This window comes from Pelodiscus sinensis, chromosome 12, assembly GCF_052426305.1.
Source record: "Pelodiscus sinensis isolate ZL-2025 chromosome 12, ASM5242630v1, whole genome shotgun sequence".
NCBI lineage: Eukaryota > Metazoa > Chordata > Testudines > Trionychidae > Pelodiscus > Pelodiscus sinensis.
The window spans coordinates 37,349,909-37,365,252 of NC_143063.1; the positions used below are offsets into that span (position 1 = coordinate 37,349,909).

The 15,344-nt window shown below is 38.0% G+C and overlaps 1 protein-coding gene across 3 annotated transcripts in view; it reads right to left on the bottom strand.

The window, feature by feature from the left end:
- Positions 1-15,344, bottom strand: part of ADAMTS18 (ADAM metallopeptidase with thrombospondin type 1 motif 18) — a 129,498-nt gene that overhangs the window by 40,210 nt on the left and 73,944 nt on the right. For all 3 annotated transcript variants that reach the window (XM_006122438.5, XM_075940029.2, XM_075940027.2), the window contains exons 10-13: positions 14,797-14,950; positions 13,163-13,258; positions 12,059-12,207; positions 4,687-4,859 (exon numbers count right to left, since the gene is read on the bottom strand). In XM_006122438.5, coding sequence (XP_006122500.2) covers positions 4,687-4,859; positions 12,059-12,207; positions 13,163-13,258; positions 14,797-14,950 — 572 coding nt within the window. The remainder of the gene's footprint in view (positions 1-4,686; positions 4,860-12,058; positions 12,208-13,162; positions 13,259-14,796; positions 14,951-15,344) is intronic.

Genomic DNA, 15,344 nt, shown 5'->3' on the forward strand with positions numbered 1-15,344 from the left:
GAAAATATGAGGAGATAAGTAGATTAGAAAAGGGATAGAAAAGTGATAGAGAATAAGACAGTAAATATCACAATGCCTCTAAATAAATCTATGGTATCCCCCACCTTGGATACTGTGTGCTGATGGTCACTCCATCTCAAAAAAATATCTTTTCAAATTGGAAAAGATATAGAGAAGAGGAACACAAATGTTTAGGGGGATGGAACAGTTTCCATACAATGAGGTATGTGACTTTTTGGGCTGGAAAAGAGGTGCTTGGGGGGCGGGGTACAGCAAGATCAATGAATGGTATGGAGAAAGAGAATAAGGAAGTGTTATTTACTCCTTCTCATAACACATAAACCAGGGGTCACTGAATAAAATTGATAGGCAGCAGGTTTCAAACAAACAAAAGGCAGTACATCTTCACACAGTGCATGGTCAGCTGTGGAAGTCATTGCCAGGGGATACGAAGGGCAAACTTATAATTTGGGTTCCAAAAAAGAATTAGGTAAGTGCACTGAGGATAGGGTCATGGATTGCTATTAGCCAAGACAGTCAGGGATACAACAACAAGAGCAAGAACATCTAGCCCCTGAGTGCAAGATGTTGTGAGTGGACAACCAGAGGTAGGTTACTTGATGACTGTCTCCCTCTGAAGTACCTAGCATTGGCTGCTGTCGGAAAACAAGATATTGGGATAGAGGGATCATTGGTCTGCCTCAGTATGGCTGCTCTTATGTTCAATGAAGTACAAAGTATTATTGTGATAAGTGTGGAACTGCTCTATGAATAGAGCTATGGGCAAATTTTATTAACTCTACATCTGACATGGTCACTGAGAAAAAATTACTTTAGAACTATGTCATGTTCTTAGAATTTCCTATGTAACTGTACTGATCTAACTCATATTAGGGTTAGTGGAATGTTTATTATACACCCATAATTCTTGAATTCCAGGAGAACAATCCCCAACAAGAAATAGGGATGTGAAAGTGTGACCCGTGTATACAGTTAACTGATGAGCCTGGGATTATCATTTAACCTTCACAACTACACACAGGCTCTCATTATGTGCAGGAAGCCGGCTTAAAAGCCAGCTCTCCACACACATCAGCTCTCTTGCCCCCCACCTGTTACTGTCTAACTGCTGAAATTTTCAGCAGTTACACATTTACTTGATTCAATGCTTTTTAACTTCCCTACCAAGACAAATGGATGCTGAGAATACCCCAGCACATCCTTAAAAAACAATGGATAAAGCCATCATCTTAAAGGATCTTCTGTTCTACCTCCTGCAGGCTGCTGGGAAAGAGGGTCAAGAGGACTAAACAGTTTCTAAAGGACTTTCATCCTGAGGCTAGAAGAGGGAAAGGATTTGTGAGAAAAGGGCACATGCCTGTGTGGTCACTGGGTACTAAAATAATTGATTCTGGAAGGAACAGAATTGCAAGGAAGGGGCATAGGTCAGGCCTACTTAGGTAATCACAGTTGATACCCAGGGGACTCAGAGTGTGAGATTCCACCAAGAGCCAGGTGATGGCCCAAAGCCCAAGGTCTGATGGGATGTACTCAAGGAGACTAGAAGGGGCAAAAAGTGCAGTAATACAGTAACTGACAACTATTATTACTCCATTCTACCATCTTGGTGACCAACTGAAACGACAAGGATCACGCTTGAGTGGTTTATCACATCTTTAGAACCCCAGAATGAGTAGAACAGACATACAGTAGCTAATATATTATTTTAAAATAACACATGGATTCGGCAATCCCCAAAGACATATATAATTAAAATCCAACATCATTATGAAACCATGTAAATTCCATTAGCTCTGCTTCAGTCTCTCCAACCTCTGTGACTGATACGGCCTCAAATTTCAGCACCATTTGTTCACAGTTTCAAGTTTCATTTTTTATTAACAAAAATAGGCTAGGGATTTATAATATTTTCATTTAAAAACTAAGAGCACATAAGCACATAAGATAGCAAAAATGATCAGTCTATTTGGAAGCTAAGACTGGGGGCCCAGGATTTCTACTGAAAAACATTTCATTCGCCCCCTCCTTCCAAAGAGATAAATTCTGCATGCAACGTTGTGAAATGGGCTACCAATGCAATAAAAATAAGGTATTCAAAAGCTTAACAAACAGAGGGTGCCAAAAATACTTGCTTGGGACATCATTTGATCTAGGGCCATCCATGCACACAGCTAGCTGCCAATCAAAGTCCTTCTTATACACAGATCTAACATTACACCTCCAGCTATTATATTGTATTGTAATGATTGCTGTTCATAGATGGGATATATCATCACTTACTATCAATATATGGAGATATACCTATCTCATAGAATTGGAAGGGACCTTGAGAGGTCATCAAGTCCAGTCCCATGCCCTCATAGTAGGACCAAGTACCATCCTTGACAGATTTACCCCAGATGTTTAAATGGCCCCCTTAAGGATTGAATTCACAACCCTCAGTTTAGCAGGCTTATGCTCAGACCACTGAGCTATCCCTCCCCCTGAAGCACCTGGATTTCAAAAAACAGGAGGCTAAAGATAGACTGCTAAATAAATATTTCAGCTCCTAACTATGGGTATGGCTATATTGCAAAAAACAAACAAACAAACAAAATGCTATATCTACACTACGGGGTTTTTCCCAAATGGAGGTATTCTGGAAAACATCGCCACATTCAGGGAACGCGTCTGTTCTTCCACTTTTTTTTTTGCGGAAGAGCCGACACGCTCTTTCAGAAGCCCTGTCTTCCTCCTCCCGTGAGGAAGAAGGGCTCTTCCAAAAGAGGGTTTTTTTTCTGAAATTTGGCCCAGTGTAGATGGGCCAGATTTTGGAAAAGCCTTTTAGGAAAAAACTATTGGAAAAAGGTACACAAATTGTGGAGCACAATTTGCGTTCCTTTTTCTGATAAAAGCCCCGTATTGTAGACATATCCTCTGTCTCTAGACTCAGGCTCAAAGGACTCATGCTATGGTATTAAAATATTAGATATTTTAAATTAAATGAAATTAAATTAAATATTGGTATTAGTATTAGATATTCAGGCTGGAGCTCAGGCTTTGAAACCCAGGAAGGGGGATGGTGGGGCTTCAGAGCTGGAGCTCAAGCCTGAGCAAGGATATCTCCATGGTTCTTTTTTAGTACTGAAATATGAACCCAAGTCTATAGGCCTAGACTCTGAGACTTGCTGAGGCAGGTGGTTTTTGCCATGTAAACATACTCCAAATATTCTAATTTTCAATACCCAGAAGTTTCCATTGAAGGTGAAAGCTACTCAATAGTTTTGAAAATCAGCCCACATATTTTATAAGTCTACAGATAGACTTAGGGGGAGATTTTGAAAAGTATGTATAGGACTTTGGGTGTGTAAATCCTATTTACTTTCAACAGTACTTGTGCTCCTAAATCTTCTCTGCTGCTTTTGATTTTTTTTCCTTAGTGACTAAAATTAGTCTCCTATTTATGAAAATTTTGGCCAATTTAAAATAAATGTGTCACCATGGCAGTACGTGTTAAACAAGATACATCATATGAAAGATTTAAGGCAATAGACTTTGCCAATTAATTATGAATCCACTCCAACTAGATCACTCCTCTTTAGTTTTACAAATTCCTCCCATCCACAATGGTTATATCAGAGTGTAGGCTTCTAAACAGTAATAGAGATGTAACCGTGTTTTTCTTCTGTTGAGTTTTTCTTTCACAATTTGATCTGAGGAAGTGGGTCTGGCCCACGAAAGCTCATCACCTAATAAACCATCTTGTTAGTCTTTAAAGTGCTACATAGTCCTGTTTTTTGGCTTTAAACTGTAATCAAAGTACTTACAATATGGCTGAATAAATAAGGATTGCTTTAATCACTGTATTTCCTACTAACTCTAAAGAATATTTAAACAGACCACAAATATAAACATTTTAAAAAATATATATGTATATAAAAATAAGCCATCTCAAGATACTTGAAGACAACTTCTGGCTATTCTAAGCAAAGCAGTCACAATATGTCATATTCCCACCACCTTCATTTAAGCAATTCACTATGCTTTGAAACTATTTGTAGTTATTAACATCCAACAAAATCCTAACGAAGATTCTGGCTGTTTACAAAATTGAGTCATATGCAGGAAAAATAAATATACACTTAAGCAACACAGAAGGAATATTAGTGAATCATGAATCTCATAAAGTCCCAACAACAATTCTCATGAGACTATACCAGTAGGAAACTCAAAAGGATCGGTTTACTGGTATATTCAGAAATCTGAGAACATTCCAAATGAATGAAGATTCTGGCATGTTATTGTGGATGTTGATTATTCCCATATAGAAATCTTTTGGGAACAGGTTGTTTGTTGTTTAGGTTTAGTTTGTTTTTTGTTTTTGTTTTGTTTTAACAACAAAAAAGCAGTATAAGACAAAAGTTAGGGACAGCGTAATCAGGGAACAGAGGATAGAGATCTAAATCCATAAGACAAGCCAACTTCTCTGCAGACTCTTACACATCATGTAACACCGAGAACCAAATTCAACCCTGCTGTAAAGCAAATAGAGCTCCAGAAAGGTCTCCCAGCATTTCCATAAGCTTACAGAAGGCCTGTATTTGGCCCAGATAATATCAATGAATTATAACAAAGTAACCTGCCTCATGCAAATTATTTTGTCAATCAGAACCATGGCCAAATTACCTTCAACTTTAGTATAGGGCTTCCAACTGTAGTACCACCCACGGAAAGGCTTGCTGTTAAATTCTGCACACTGCTGGGCCCGGAAATCCAGACTATTGGGTGGACATGTCTGAATATTGCAAAGCTGATAAGTACGACTGGAGCCCTGACAGAACTTGCCACCATACTGTGGCCTACAAAGGAAAAAAAAAAGAATCTTTTGCAAAACCAAAAGTGGATATGTTTGACACCAATTAGAATCATTCAATGACAGTTCATTAAGAATCAGCATTCTATTGATTTCTCTCAAGCTAACTCACATGGTTTTTTGCTGGAAAAGATCACTATTTCTCTCAAGAGACAATTAATTATAATTCTCACCAAAACCAAGTCAAGTACTTAACCTACACTATATGCTCGGATCGTTAAGATATCAATTTAATCATGTGAATATCTAGCAGTGAATAATAGTTGTGCTGAATTAAACTCTTTGCCAATCAGGATGTTTTTATTTGCATGTATGATATGATTGGCAAACACTATTATAGATCTCAGAATTATTGACCTGAGAAAGTAGACAATACTAATGTACTGACTTGATATTTCCTAGTTTTCAGTCTACCATAATCCAAGAATTCACATATATGCAACAATAATTATTTACCAAAATAGGAATTAATAAAGAAAAAAGAATAGATAACATGAAACCAATCAAACACAGAGGGAGTCCTCAGACTTGTGACACCTGACTTATGCTGAATGCCACTCATAACATTTTCAATTGACTGCCTATTTCATCCCTACGATGCTTGTTTCACCCTTACAAAAAAAGCCAGCAGGGAAAACAGTACACATCACATGCTGAGCTTCAGTCAATTACTGATTTCATTATTCCAGCATTGTGATTGGCTAAGCCAGGGGCTGGAAGCCAATGTAAAACAAGTGGCAAGGATAACCTGGCAACAAGCGACCATGGACGTATAAGCCAATCAAACAAGAAACTGCAAGGACCCTCTTGCAGCTCCTTTCTGGAAAGTTAAAGCATATGTGATTGTATATGTTTCCGTGAATGCAGTTTACCAAATAAATGCCCTGATGTTGCTACATATAGTTATCCATAATTCTTTTAGTACAAACATCTGGGTTATTGTGGTGAAAATAGCGTATCAAGCTTTGGTTCAGGAACCAATCCCTTCTTTATGGAATTGATGCTTGGGAAAAGCATTTCTGATTTACAACACAATTCTGAGGAAGAAACTATATTACAAGTCTGAGGACTCCGTGTATATTGAATAAACAATTGCATTCTAGTATGTTAAAGCTACAATATGTAAACATTTCCTTTTAACAGGTTCCTTTTAAACCCACCAGCTCAACTCTTAGGGTCTGGCTAGACTGTGTGTGTGTGTGTGGGGGGGGGGCGTTTCAGGATAACAAAGGTATCCCGAAAAAACCACCACCATGTCCAGAGAACGTTTTTGCACGTCCGCTTTTTTTTGAGGAAGTGCAAACACGTTCTTTTGGAATCCCTGTATTCCTCGTTCTACGAGGAAGAAAGGGGCTTCCGAAAGAAGGTTTTTTTCTGACATTTGACCCAGTCTAGACCAGCCAAATGTTGGAAAAGCCTCTACCACAAAAGAGTCGGGAAAAGCTATGCAAAATGCAAAGTGCATTTTGCGTAGCTTTTTCCAAAAAAAAGATGAAGTCTAGCCATACCCTTACAGAATAACAAAGGATAGTGCACAGTTGTTCTGACATAGAAAAGTGCTTACCCACATGTTTAACTTTAAACACGTCTAAAGTACACAGACTTCAATGGACTTTAATTATGCACTTGAATACCCTTCTGAACAGCAATGCTTTTCTAAATTTGGGTTAGTAAGAAGACAAACTATTTTATTAGTTTGCAGGTATTCATATATTAATTATATAATCAGATTTTTAACTATTAGTTGGATGCCTATAAATGTAAACAAATTAAAAATGCAACCCTTGCTTTTTTCAGAATGCCTACTAGAACTGATGAGAAGCTGATTACTATTCCATGTGGATCTACATAGAAATCTACTGGTGCTATGGTTTCAATGTGCAGTTTTGCAGTGTTCCAATATGCCACTGTGCCCAACATTCAATGATTTCATTGTTGTTGTTAGTATTATTTATTTAGAATAATAGAATCATATGGCTGGCAGAGACCTCAGGAGGTCATTGAGTTCAGCCCCCTGCCCAAAACAGGACAGACCCTAACTAAATCATCCCAACCAGGACTTTTTGTAATTTATATTTTCATAGTGCCTAGGAGCTTCAGTCATGCTAGAACCCTATTGTGTTAGGTGCGGTACAAACACAGAACAAAAGAACAGCCCCTGGCCTAAGGAGCTTACATTCAATGTACAACACAAGAAAAAATAGATGGATATAAACAGATGGGCAGGGGAAAACAAGAAAAGAATGTGATCGTATTGGCCAGCATGGTAAGTTGTGTTCTCAGCAAACCAGCAGCCTAATCATCGTCAAATACTTTGCATTATTCCACTGAGCCTTGCATCTAGTGAAAAAAGATGTGACTAGAACTTTTGTTACAATTCTGCACCTGCATATCTTTGTCTAATGACGGTTAAAAATGTTAGGGAAAATATGCATTTGGAATGCATATTATGGTCTTTCAGTGAATGGTTTGGCTGTGCTACACTTATGTCAAGGGAAACACTACCAGAATAACTCACATGGTGCAGTATTTGCACAGTTCCTAACTAGGATAATGGGAGTAGTTTGTTTAAATCCCTACACACTGTATTATAAATGTACTTGTGTCCAGTATATCTTATAATTTATGTTAACATGCTTTCCTGTTGAATCCATCATGGAGAGATGTTGAGGGGACAAGGTAAAATGTGAGTAAGAGATTCCAGGTGCATTTTGTAATTACATTTTTATACTATCTGCTTATTCCTGCATTCTAATCCTCATACATTTGTAAAACAAGCTAGAGTCTGTTTCCATGTCTTGAATTAGCATTGCAGCTTTAAAGGCAATACAATAGCTGGCTTTCTCAGAAGTCTTCAGTGAATGTTGGACTACAATCTCAAAGGAAGTGATGGAAATTCATTTGTTAGTCCATTTCAAACTGGGCAGAGTACTACACTAGGGAAATATGTTTTAGGGAACAATATGGCACTGACCTTATCCAGGGAACGACTAGATTGTTACTCACCATCTTAACACTGGGCATATTGTGAACTAAGGCATGCTTCCCATCCTGATTAGCAGCCGTTCAGTTCAGCCAGAACTATTCTTCAGCTCAGAGAGTATATATGTTGACTGAGTGTAACAGATGGGAGTTTCCCTGAGTAAAGTAGAAAAAGTTTTTGGGCCCCATACTCATTTCTGTTCAGACACCTTTTCCTTCACAGCTTGTTTGATTTATTTTATTTCCTTTGGCCTACAGAGCAAGACTCTTTATATGTAGGTGGGGGGAAAGAAGTAACTCCCTAAGTATAAACCACATAACAAGCAAAATAACAGAATCATTTAGAGTCAGACTGTGGCTTTTGACTAAGTCTTGCAACTGAGGGTAGTGTAAAGCCTCACTGACCTAAAGAAGCACCGAGAGAAGGATTCTAGCTTCCCATTGGTGCTGCAGACCTGTAAATGGTGAACCATACTCCACTCTCTCCCAAACTGTTGGTCAGTGACTTAGTGGGAGGCAGGGTATGGATAGGGCTCTCCTTAACCATCTCTGCTCCTTATCAATGAATTACTCCCAGAGAGGAGAAACTAATTAGAAGACCTCTCACTCTGGGAAGCCCTTATATGGGCTGTCCAACGAAACTGGAGTGCTAAATTGGGGCCACAATCCTTAGCTGTTACTGTGTAGAAGGGGCAATCTTTATAAAACAGCAGACTGGCTCTATTGTCCTATGGATGTTTGGGATGGGGAGAGGCTAAGCACAGAGTTAGCCATATATATACTAATCAAATAATATTATTGTTTTTGTTTAGCAGAAAAATATTGTGCTACAAATAGAAATAGGAGTGCACAGTCTCTGTCCCAAAGGCTACGTCTAGACTGTCAGCAGAGGGATGTAAATGAGGCACTTCGAAAGTGAAAATGAAGCTGGGGTTTAAATATTCTGTGCTTCATTTACATAATCACATAATGGCGCGCTTTCAAAAAAGTGCTATTTTGAAATTGAAGCTGCAGTCTAGACGTGGTTCTTTTGAAAATGGGGCGCTTTTTCAAAAGATCCTGTAACCCTCAATTTCAAAACCTCAATTGCGAAATAGCACTTTTTCGAAAGAGTGCCATTATGTAATTATGCAAATGAACCACGGGATATTTAAATCCAGGCTTCATTTGCACTTTCAAAGTGCTTCATTTACATCCCTCTGCTGACAGAGGGATGTAGTCTAGACGTAGCCAAAGAGTTTAAAGTTGATAGCCCTCATACATACATGCATGCGCACACACACACACACACACACACACACACACACACACACACACAATTTTACCTATAGGACTAAAGTTACTCACCTGTCTAGGTGTTTTCAGGATTCAGACAATAGAATAGTGAAAGGGATACTAAAACATCCAAGGAGTTTTGAAGTAGTAGCTGCAAAGAATAAACTCCAAAGACTAATTTATTCAGTATCTCAAAGAGTCCAAGTACAGACTCCAATAAATGTACTAATAAATAATGCAATTAATAATTGACCTAAGGTATTAAAGTATTACTACTGTGTCTTAAATGAATTTGCCAGTCTGTAATGCCCATAATAAAGAAGTGCCACTCCAAAACTATTTTAACTAATACATATGTATAACCATAGGCACATTTCATCATTATAGTAGTAGCTAACTGAATATGAAGTCACACTTTCCTCAAAAAACAAAAACAACAGATATATATTTTATACCTTAGTGGAGCAGATGTGACAACAGTTGAAAGAGCTGGGATGACTATTCATTTGAAGCTGCTAGGTGTAATACAAAACAATACACTACAATGATCTGTATACTGCTCTTTACAGAGATGGTGTTTAATGAATTACAATTAATAATGGTAACTAGAACATGAAGTGCTGCCTTGAAGCTCCTTCAAATTTTGGAACAGTTTACATCTAGATGTGCACACACCTTAGGCTCAAATGATAAAAATAGTATTGCAAAGCTAAGTTACGGGGGTTTTTTCCTATATGAAATCAATGGTCTACAGAGTTCTTCTGTGGACCTTATAAAACTTGATTAGTTACTGTTTTAAACTGCATCATTTGTTAAATTTTTAGTGCCCATAATCATTCTTAAATTGAATACAAAAGAGTAAGAAATTGTTTTAGTTAGAAAATATTGTTTTAGTCTTTTTATTATGCACATGTCTAAAACTGTGTTCTAATATTTTAGCGAACAGTGCAGTATTATGAAGTGGGTAGGACATAATCCCACAGATATGACTTAGGTATTAATTTACATCTCTTGGGCACTATTCAGGGTCCTTACCAGCTCAACTATTAAATTATGTAATCTATTTCTAGGGAAACTATCTCAATTGTAAAATGTTGTGATGTATGAAAACCAGATCCATGAAATTATACTGTGGCAATTTATACAAGCATAATGAGTTTAACAAATCTACATGGCTCTCAGTGTACTACAGATGACCTCAGTAGGTGTTTGGTACAGTAAATTCATGCGTAATTCAGACAGTCATTCAGACTGTTTCAAAAGACTCTAGGGCAGGACCACAGTGGCTGTCTTACAAACATCAACGAAAGGGAAATAGAATTGGTTGGGTATTATTTACAGGAAGAGACTCATACTCACACACATGTGCATGCACACACACTCAGAGGACAAGACTTTCAAAAGCAGGAATCTAAATTTACTTACATATTTAAGCTCAAATAAATGATGTGATCTCCAAACTCACTGAACATCTAGTAGTTCCTCCTAAAGTCATTAGAGACTCAATGCTTTTGAAATTCAGGGTATTTATTTAGGAGCCCTATGTTGAGGTGTGAAATGAATCCTCAGTGCGGCATAGTCATCATGCTGATTCTCTGAAAAGACTGAATTTCACTCACAGAGTTAGGGCTTAGTTAGCTGAATGCCTGGTAGCATTCAAAGTATTTGGAAAATCAAAGTGTGGAAGAAACAAATTTTGTTTTCCTCACACATTTTGAATTTAGAAAGCAGAAATGACTGTCGGGAATTTGGAATACTTAATCATTAGGATTTTGTGTCTCACTGCATAGAATACAGTGAATGTCTCACGCTTTTTTTTATTGTGTTTCCACATTGTAACTAGCTAAAGACTATTTTCCAGTGCATTCACATTTATTTTAAAAGAACTATTGGTCAGGGATGTGAAATACATCAATATGTATATTTAGTCATCCTAGGCATTTTGTAGACAGTGTTTTTATAGTGCTGAGGTTTCATAAATCCAATTCTGATAGAGATTTACAGTTACTCCTCTTGGCCCTAAGAGAATTACCATTAGCACAACGTAATTAGAGTAGGTAGAGACCAGATGAAGTCCTGGTCTTGAACATAGCATGTGTTCATACCAGAGTTCATAACACACATTTCTGAGTGATGGTTTAAATACATAATATGGCAGTCATACACAGTTCCCATTGGAATGGTTTACTTATTACACTGACTGAAATATAAGTCATAGTACTAGAGTTAGTTGAAACATTTCAATTAGTCCCTCTTCTGTATTCTGTACTGTGCCAAGATGGCCATACAAGAACTTGAGCAAAGAGCACTGAGTAGGTAGATAGAGGAATAGATAGATTGAATATCCATGGAAACTTGAGCATAAAAATTTAAATCGATCTACCTGCATTAAAATTGTGACAGAAAAGGACTAACAAAGAAAATCAAATGTATTGGTGACTTTCCATGGAGAATCTATCTGTGCATGTCTAGAGACTGCTGTGAATTCATGTATACCACGAATCCTGTCTCAATGCAATAATATTGATACACAACAGTAAAAGTTAAGTTAGTGTTCTGCCATAGACTGCTAATAAGGTTTTTTGGCCAAAATGCTGTCCCATTTTTATTCCAAACATATGTTTTAACCAGTTCTATTTAAAATTCAGTCATGCCTGATCAAAAACCCATTGATGTCAATAGGTATACTTTTATTTAGATCAGCAGGCTTTGGACAGCCCCTTGGTTCCCGATATTACGCTCTACCTTTCAGAGCGCAGCATGCTACTGTTTTGTAACTACTGTTCACAGTGTACTGTGGAGTTCTTTCAGTTTCAGAAACTGTTAACCCTTTGTAAATTTGCAACAAAATCTACTCTTTCCCCTTTTTAGTTAGAATATCAGAAATAATTATTATTAAAATTATACCTTTCCACATCAGTGTCTTACTTTGGGTTATTGCAGTGTCTCTCTTGATAGGTAACTCCACCTCCACAGGTCCGAGAACACTTGGACCACTCCGACCACGCAGCCCACTGGCCATTAACAGGCTTGGGTCCATGATCTCCATATCGGACACACTGACCTCTTCGACACCACTGTCAAAAAAATGTCAACAAATGTCCAAATCACAACTAGTGCTCCCTAGTAGGTTGCTGAGAAGAAAACACTTAGGTACCAATTCTGCCAACATGAAAGCATTCATTTAACTCAATATAAATTAGCAGTTCCACTGAATGCAATGTGATGGCTCACAGAAGTGTTAGCAGGATTGAGGTGCTGGGTCTTATAAAGATAAATGAGATGACATTTACAAAGTAAACCTCTACTGTTTGTTAGCTTTGAATCTCTGCCTATGCTGAAATGATGTGAGGACCAGATTTTCAAAAGTGGCATCCAGCTGTGGGTGCTTCAATTTTGGATGGCCAAATCCAGATGTCCTATGAAAGCAATGAGTGCCAAAAAGTCCAGCTAATGTTAACAGCTGCTGTTGGTGCCTAGCACTTCTAAATTAGCCCCAGACATTCAGGGTTGGGCACATAAAAATGAGAGGCCATTTTCCCCACTAGCTATTAATTAACTGTTATTGCTATAGGAGAAAAGGGTGTAATGAAGAAAAATACTCCAATAGAGCAAGGAAACAAAATCAGGCACTTGAAAATTACAGAAATATGCAATACAACTTACATGTTAAAGTGAAATAAAATATCAGTAATTAATGAATCACACATATCAATAGCAATTATGATTATTATTATCTCTCATACTTGCAATTACCTTGTAATTGTAAGGCAAATTGACGTATTTTCAGATTCCTTCTAATAAGCTGATCAATAAGGATAATACATTTATAGACTGTGAGTCAAATTAATTCCTAGCAAAAGCAGCTACACTAAAATAGATGCTGCTTCTGCCATGCCTAAATGTGCAGGCTTGATCTAACGCCCATTAAAAGCATTGGATTTTTGAGCGACTTCATGAGAATTGGATCAGGCCCTCAGTACACTGCATTCTAAGTTAAAATACTATAGTGGCACTAATTAAGTAACTTACCATACTTACGCCACAAGCTGTTCCTTCTGCTGCTGGCATGAACTTTGTTTCACATCTATGACCTACTTTATGACACCAGAGTGATTTGCATATATCCTAGAAAAAAATCAGAGAATTCCCCCATTGTATGCTGCTGTGTAGAAGTTTTCTTGAGTGACACTTCTTCAAAGCATTTCTTTGCTATCATAAAAGTTCTATGAATTAGACCCATTTCTGAACAGAGAAGATCTAGTTCTATGTTTTATAACATAATAATACATGCTGGTCTACTGAGTTCATATTTTAGGAACATTTTCAAGTTTGGTTCTCAGCATTATTTTCTTGTCTTTTCAAGATGAGACAATAAAAGAACCAAAAATCTATTAAAACTCCAAGGGCAGAACATGAACAGGTCTACAGGCCTCCTAAAAATGTGGAGGGAATCAATTTTCTTGTAACACACATAAAGGCTGTGTCTACACTGGCCACATAACCCGTAATAGCTATGGAAATGAGAGAAGTCAGAATAGGGAAATCCGCGGGGGATTTAAATATCCCCCGCGGGATTTAAATAAACATGTCCACCGCTTTTTTTCCGGCTTGGGGAAAAGCCGGAAAAGAGCGTCCAGACTAGTGCGATCCTCCGGAATAAAGCCCTATTCCGGAGGATCTCTTATTCCTACTTGCAGTGTCTCTCTTGATAGGTAAGTACTACTTGCAAGTAGGAATAAGAGATCCTCCGGAATAGGGCTTTATTCCGGAGGATCGCGCCAGTCTGGACGCTCTTTTCCGGCTTTTCCCCAAGCCGGAAAAAAGCGGCAGCCATGTTTATTTAAATCCCGCGGGGGATATTTAAATCCCCCGCGCATTTCCCTATTCTGACTTCTCTCATTTCCATAGCTATTATGGGTTATGTGGCCAGTGTAGACACAGCCGAAATGTTTGGAAACGGCTGTAGAAAAAAATTGTCACTTAGCAAAATGCTGGTTAACACAAAATAATCCCAAATGCTGCATCTTAGCTAATTATGATGATGATGATTATAATTATCCTCTTCAGAATGACCCTATTGTGATTTGAACAGAACACCTTCCTTAAATAAATCAAAGGGGCTGGAACACCCACCTAAATAAATAATGGGTAAATATGACTACATCCTACATCAAAAAACTAAGGATTGAAAGCTGAATTTGTCCTCACTCTGAAATAATCTTCTCATGAGGAGCTATATTGTAGCAGGCTTTTTTGCAAACGGAAGGAGCATATAAAAACCTCCCTTCCTTGCACGCTCTGTACTAGTGACACAACTGCAACACTTGGTTTCCCCTGGGTGTTAGTCACACCACCCTGGTAAATAGTAACTGGAGAAAAGAGCATGCTGTCACATCCAAATGAATGGTGCCTGCAGCTTGTGCTTTCAGTTAGTGCTTCTTGTATCATGGAAAGATTCTGCATCTCAGAGGCACAGAGCCTTCTGAAACTCTTCTTGGGGTTGGACAACTCCCCCCAGGCAAGGGCCTCCAGAGCATATGCCAAGCAATGTCAGGTTTAGAAATAATCCAGACTTCGTTGTGCTACTTTGCACTCATCATTGACAGAACAATACTGTTATCTAACGTCAGTTTTACCTTTGTCAAAAAGATATTAACAGGTACCTTCACAAAACTGAGGCTGCATAGTTTGGCTTTCATTCCAAATTGCCATTTGCACTGGGTATCTGCATCATAGATCTGCCCTGGAAGTTTATCAGGGTATTTATATTGTCCTGTTTGTTTCGGTTCATCAATCAGGCAAGCAGCTTGAGCTGTGCTATAATGAGAGTATATATTTTTTAATCAAAAAGACTTTTATTTGCTATAAAAGACATGTTATTGCATTGAGTACCTTTCACTAGTTTTGCAGGCATATAATGAATGAGCATATTTGGTGCAGGAGCCAAGAGATGTTGACTTCTTATTGGTAGCCTGACCTGAAAAGTTTTAGGAAGCAGGAATTTCCAGACTCTAGAATTATGGCAATATTATATATAAATGGTGTCAGTTTCCTATTCTCCATTTCTAATGGGAGTGTAACCAAGAACAAGGAGATCTATTTTATTTCCCCTCACCCCAGATTACACTTCCCAGAAGTAGAACACAGAATCTGATGCAGAACTAATGCGTGCAGTGTGTCATTTTTTCATTTTCTTCATGTGAAAAGACAT